At 52.9% G+C, this 5,491-nt stretch overlaps 1 protein-coding gene across 1 annotated transcript; it reads right to left on the bottom strand.

Annotated features, from left to right (window-relative positions):
* Positions 1 to 1,623: 1,623 nt before the first annotated feature.
* On the bottom strand, positions 1,624 to 4,359 carry LOC127226619 (alkaline phosphatase, germ cell type). The gene is made up of 11 exons (XM_051190686.1): positions 4,296 to 4,359; positions 4,095 to 4,211; positions 3,867 to 3,982; positions 3,534 to 3,708; positions 3,285 to 3,457; positions 2,924 to 3,058; positions 2,757 to 2,829; positions 2,501 to 2,635; positions 2,227 to 2,418; positions 2,001 to 2,117; positions 1,624 to 1,916 (listed from the first exon to the last, which is right to left on the bottom strand). Exons 1-11 carry the CDS (start codon positions 4,357 to 4,359, stop codon positions 1,624 to 1,626), a joined length of 1,590 nt encoding a protein of 529 aa, XP_051046643.1.
* Positions 4,360 to 5,491: the final 1,132 nt, after the last annotated feature.

The raw sequence follows: 5,491 nt of genomic DNA on the forward strand, positions 1-5,491 counted from the left end.
AGATCCATCTCCTCTTCCTCCTGAGTGCCAGGATTAAAGGTGTGTATCACCACCTCCCTGTTTCTGTCCTACCAGGCCCGGATTGAAAGACATTGAACAATTAAGGCAAAGACAAAATAAACCAGGTTGTCAATGAAGACCCACTATGTGTCCTACTGAATGCCCTGTGCTTTCCTGCTTTCAACCAGGGAACTCTCAAGTCTGCAGGCTGGCATGTGTTTGCAGGATGAAGAGGAAAGGGGTCTAATGACTTGATTATGGTTGCAAGAGGAGGTAGCTACTCAGTCTCTCAAGTAGCAGAGAGGGGCCAAGCCTTGGAAGTCTCCAGTGCCTGGACAGTCTCTGCCCTGACTCCTAAGCTGCATCAAGCTAGAGTGTTCTTGAGCCTACCTCTGCTTTTCCTGCAGCAGCGGGCCCAGCACCTAATGTATAACCATCCAAGATACCCGAGGCTTTGGCACAATAGAGACCCTGCATTCCATGACTGATCTACAGTGAGTTCGTTCCAGGAGGTCAAATACTCGAGCCAGTGAGGCTTCTGGGGACCCCAAGGGTCCGCTGTCTCTGCTGTAGAACTGAAATAAATGGGTGTGTTGGTGTTGGCCACCTGAGCCCAGGGAAGCAGACAGCAGAGCCTGAAGGAAGGCTGGCCTGAATGCAAGGCCTTCGTGTTGCCCTTTCCTGGTGGCCAACATGGCCCAGATAGATCACCAGTGCCACCTCACATTGCTCTTTCCTGCCATGCAACATGGCATTGGCTGACCTGTGCCAGGACTTCTCGCTCATGGGTGGAAACTGGCTGCAAGGCCAGTCCATCCCTGATTCAAGCTCACCTATGGCATGTTCATGATGGACCAGCCCTCTACTGCCACCAAATCATGTGTGTTAGCCTGCCCACCTCCACCCCCACCCAAAGACCACCCTTCCGGCTGCTTTAGGCAAACAAGTACTACTGGTTGATATTGTGTAACAGTTGGTTTTATTATCCCCAGGCGAATAGAAGGCCCAGGAATGATCTACATCTTTACGCCAGGGTCACAGAAAATCCCAGAATTTGGGAAGCTGAGATGGTGGACTGAAATGTAGACTGGGAAAATGCCCAGTGGATTGAGGAGGAGGCCATGTGCTATCACCACCCAGATGCTGGGAACTGGGGGGCGGGGAACAAGGCTTCCCATGTGCTGGGCCCTTAGAGGAGCCTGGATAAAGGTAGGTAGCTTAATTAAGGTTGGTAGATGGCAGTGTCAAACCTTTGCTGAACCCGTTATCCAAGGTGTAACAGAATCCAACTGAGTCTGGCAATGAGGACTGTCCAGTGTTAGTGAATGAGACTCCTGGTCCTCAAGGCACTGGCTGAGTGGTGGCTGCCGGATGGGTCTACCACGGTCAATAGGTACTGGAGCGTGTCTTGTCTCAGTCTCCAAGGCAGTGAAGTGCTGTCATGTCTGAGGCTGGTCTAACACGTTGAGGTCTGTTGGAGCCTAAGGTAGGGCTGTGGCAACCAGAGCTTGATCTGAACTTAAGAAGCCCGCCAGTGGATTACGAAACCAGAGGTCCAGGTGGAGCTCAGAGGCATTGGAGCCAGCTGTGGGCCACAGGTTGGAGCCCAGTGAGCTTAGGGAATCAGGGATCAGCTGCCATCACCAACATCAGAATTGTCCCCGCCAACAGGAACATCAGGGTGGAGGCCTGGCCTGGACTCGCCGCACTGTTCTGGCCAGCAGGGGGCGCCAGACCACAGTCACTGTAGGGTTCCAGGCAGCCTGCAAAGGCCATGACATGGGCGATGTAGTTCTGCTCCTGCACTCCGTGAACCAGGTGTGCCTGAGGGCCCCGTGCAAATATGGCCACGTCCTCTCCGCTATGGGTCTCGGAGTACAAGGGCACAGCCGCCTGCTGCTTGTATGTGGGGTTACCTGCAAAGAGTGGGAGTTCAGGGCAGTGAAACCACCTCCACCCTCCCAGCCCCTGCCCCATGTTGAAAACCCCACTGAACTTACTGCTCTCTTCCTCAGTGACATCAGCCCGGGCACCATTAAGGACCCTGTAGCCAGGACCGTTGCCATATAGGATCGAAGTAAAGGATTTACCATCACGAGCCTTAGAGGGAGCCAGCCCTGCAGGGAGAAGTGACTTGTTTTCAGACTGGCTTCTGCACAACTTTGCCTTTTTCCTGGTTACCAGATCCCTACGAGATAACTTTTGCCCCCATCCCAAAGCACCTACCAAAGATGGAGGTCCCCCGAAGTGGGTAGCCACCAAAAGTGAAGACGTGGGAGTGGTCAGCGGTGACAAGGATCATCGTGTCCTGCTCACTGGTAAGCTGGTCCGCCTTTCCAATGGCTGAGTCAAACATGCCTGCCTCAGTCAGTGCACGATAAGCTATGCCTTCATGATGACCATGGTCGATGCGGCCCCCTGCAGGAAGCCAGTGGTGGGGAGATGCTTGAGTCTGCACTAAAGTCCTGTCTCCCCCTTTCTCTGGGTCACAACCACTCACCTTCCACAAAGAGATAGAAGCCTTGGGGGTTCCTGCTCAGCATGCGCACAGCCACCTCTGTCATCTCTGCCAGGGAGGGGTCCTGGGCAGGGTCTCGGTAGATGTCGTATTTCATGTGTTCAGGTTCAAAGAGGCCTGAAGAATAAGAAAATTTTATTGAAAATAGGGAATGCCAGACTGGGTATTAGGGACACCACCACCCTCCATGTCCCCCCCACACACACACAATTCCAGGGCAAGAAATGGGAATTATTACCCATGAGGTGGGTCACAGATGGGTCCAGGGATGCCTGAATGAGCTCCGTGTGGTTCCAAACATATTTGGCTCCCTGCAGAGACACAGCCAGTCTCCTGAGTACATATCTTCCAAAGCACAGCCCTCACTAATTTCTGCTATGCCCTTTGCCTTAGTGCCCCCAATACCTGGTGCTTTGCCAGCCACTCTTGAACAAGGTTCCGTCCATCCAGCCTGGTTCCAGCCTGGTTAGTGCTAGCTGGATATTCCTGGTCTGGTGTCCCCTTAGGAAACATGAACTTGCGGCCACCACCAAGGATCACCTGTAATCAGAAGTAAACCTGGGACCTAAGTGATCCTCTATTCTTTCCCAACAGCACCTGGTCCCAACCGGTCTGAGGGAAGGGCCTCTCTTGGTTGCATCTTCTCTACCGATCCACCACCAACCCCTCAGTTACCCTACAGAATTCAGAACTCAGACTGTGGGTTGTATAGTCTTCAGTGAGAGACACTTTGCTCCAGCCCTGCTCCCCCACTCTTGAAGCTCACATCAATGTCCATGTTGGAGATGAGCTGCATAGAGATGTCCTTGCAGCCCTGCTGCAGCGCTGAGGCAGGCATTTCTGCATCGGAGTACCAGCCACGGTTCACCGTGTGCGCGTAGGTACCAGCTGGAGAGGCGTGCTGCACCGACGTGGTGGTCACCACTCCAACAGACTTCCCTGCAGAAGATGTCAGGTGAGCCACCCAGTAAGTACCCCAGGCCAGCCCATGTCCTCCAGCCTTGTCCCAACCCACCTGCTTTCTTAGCTCGATGCATCACAGAGATGACCTCATTGCCCCATGTGGTGTTGCACTGGTTAAATTGTGCAGCTGCGCTCAAGCCGATGACCTTGAAATTAGTTTTGACCCCGCAGAGAAAGGCTGTGGCTGTACTTGCACTGTCTGTGACCTGCATGTCTGTGCTGTATGTCTGGGGAAGAGATGCTCTCAGCTCAGATATGGTAGACATTAGTCCTTGACTTTCTGGAATTTGTCCCCACTGACCCAGGTCTGTATACTTCCCAACCTCTCCCCTCCTGTATCAGCTCTCGCCATCCCTTGTGGGCACTTGGGTGCCTCCAAGCTCACCTTGGACAGAGCCATATATGGCAAGCGGTCCATGGCTAGAGGCGTCTCGGGTCCCAGATTGCCTTGCAGCTGTCCTTTTAGGATCCTGGTGGCTGTCACTGTGGACACCCCCATCCCTAAAGGAAAAGAGCTCAAGGTCTTAACCCCCAGGTCTGCCTGACCCACCAGTGCCCTTGGGTGGTACCTGGAGTGCAAGGGCCCCAGGGTAACCAGGCCTTGAACACTCACCATCCCCCAGGAAGATGATGAGGTTCTTGGCTGATGTCTGAATGGGCTGCAACTTCTTGGCAGTATCTAGGGCCTCAGCTGCCTTTTGGTTCCAGAAGGCTGGGTTCTCCTCCTCCACTGGCCAAAGGAAGAGCAGAGGAAGGGTTAAGACTAAAGGCCCATGTGTGTGAAAGTAGCAAGCACCCAAAGGAGTCTCATTACCTGGGATGACACTAACTGACAGCTGTAGTCCGAGGACCAGCAACAACACACAGGCTCCCCACATGGCTGTGGCTGTGGCTGTGGCTGTGGCTAGATGGTGGTAGTTCTGAGGATGGTCGAAGGGTAACCTGGAAGACCAGAATACTAGCAGAGGGGCTGACTGCCTCGCCTTAAATAGGGGAAGACCTGCTTGAAAGACTCAGGGACCCTCCCTAATCCTCAGGCACTACCCTAGCCCCACCCTACAGTGTGAACTAAAGCTTGCTGGATTTAAGAAGGTGGCTGAGTCTAGAAGTCCAGGCCAGTGTTCTGAATCTGGGGCTACAGGTGGGTCTTAGGCATTTCCCCCAGGTTAGGGGGGAGGCTGAGGACAGCTACTGTCTGAGTGAAGAGCTGAGCTCTTATGTTGCAGTGGTCAACAACCCTCTGTTACTGTCCCTTGGGGATCCATCATTATCTTTTTTGTTGTTGTTGTTACAGTGAGAGTAGCCCCCAATTGCCCCTCTCCTGGACTTGGGACAGGTAAGGTATCCAGGAGCATTGACCAGGAGGAATGTTGAGTTGAAAAGATGGAGCTGATGGTTCCATAGAGCTTTGTTTGTATTTGCATCTACTTTTGAGTGTGTGTGAATGCAAACTGGAGTGGAGACTGTTCATGATCCCGAGTGAAACCAGGCAAGGCCTGGATCTTTCTGAGGAGCAGGCAGGTTTTACCCTTGATGTTGACTGCTGTTTTCGTGGACAGGTGGAGGGATTCCAAGGTTCTGCAGAGACCCTGGGCACATCTGTAGCTGTATCATGGGATATGGATCTGGGAGTGTCCTGCAGCCTGAGGGCAAGCTCAAAGTGTTCCTGTGATGAGGTGACCCCACCTCAGAATATAGTTTGAGGCCAGATCCTGTGTGTATGAGGTTCAGCATTATTCACAGTAACCAAGAGGTGTAGGGGCAAGTCATGTGTCCATGGAAGGATGGGTGGGTCAGATCAAAGAAACATGATCCAGCCAGGTGTGGTGGCTCAAGGTTGTAAAACCAAGGCTTATGATCCATGGCAGGAAGATGGAAGGCTATTCTGTACTAGATAGCAAATACATGACTCAAAACCAACCAATCAGCTGGGCAGCGGAGGAGCACTTGGGAGACAGAGGCAGGAGGATCTCTGTGAGTTTGAGACCAGCCTGATCTACACAGTGAGTT

The sequence above is a fragment of the Phodopus roborovskii genome, unplaced genomic scaffold (assembly GCF_943737965.1).
Source record: "Phodopus roborovskii unplaced genomic scaffold, PHOROB, whole genome shotgun sequence".
NCBI classification, from domain to species: Eukaryota; Metazoa; Chordata; class Mammalia; order Rodentia; family Cricetidae; genus Phodopus; species Phodopus roborovskii.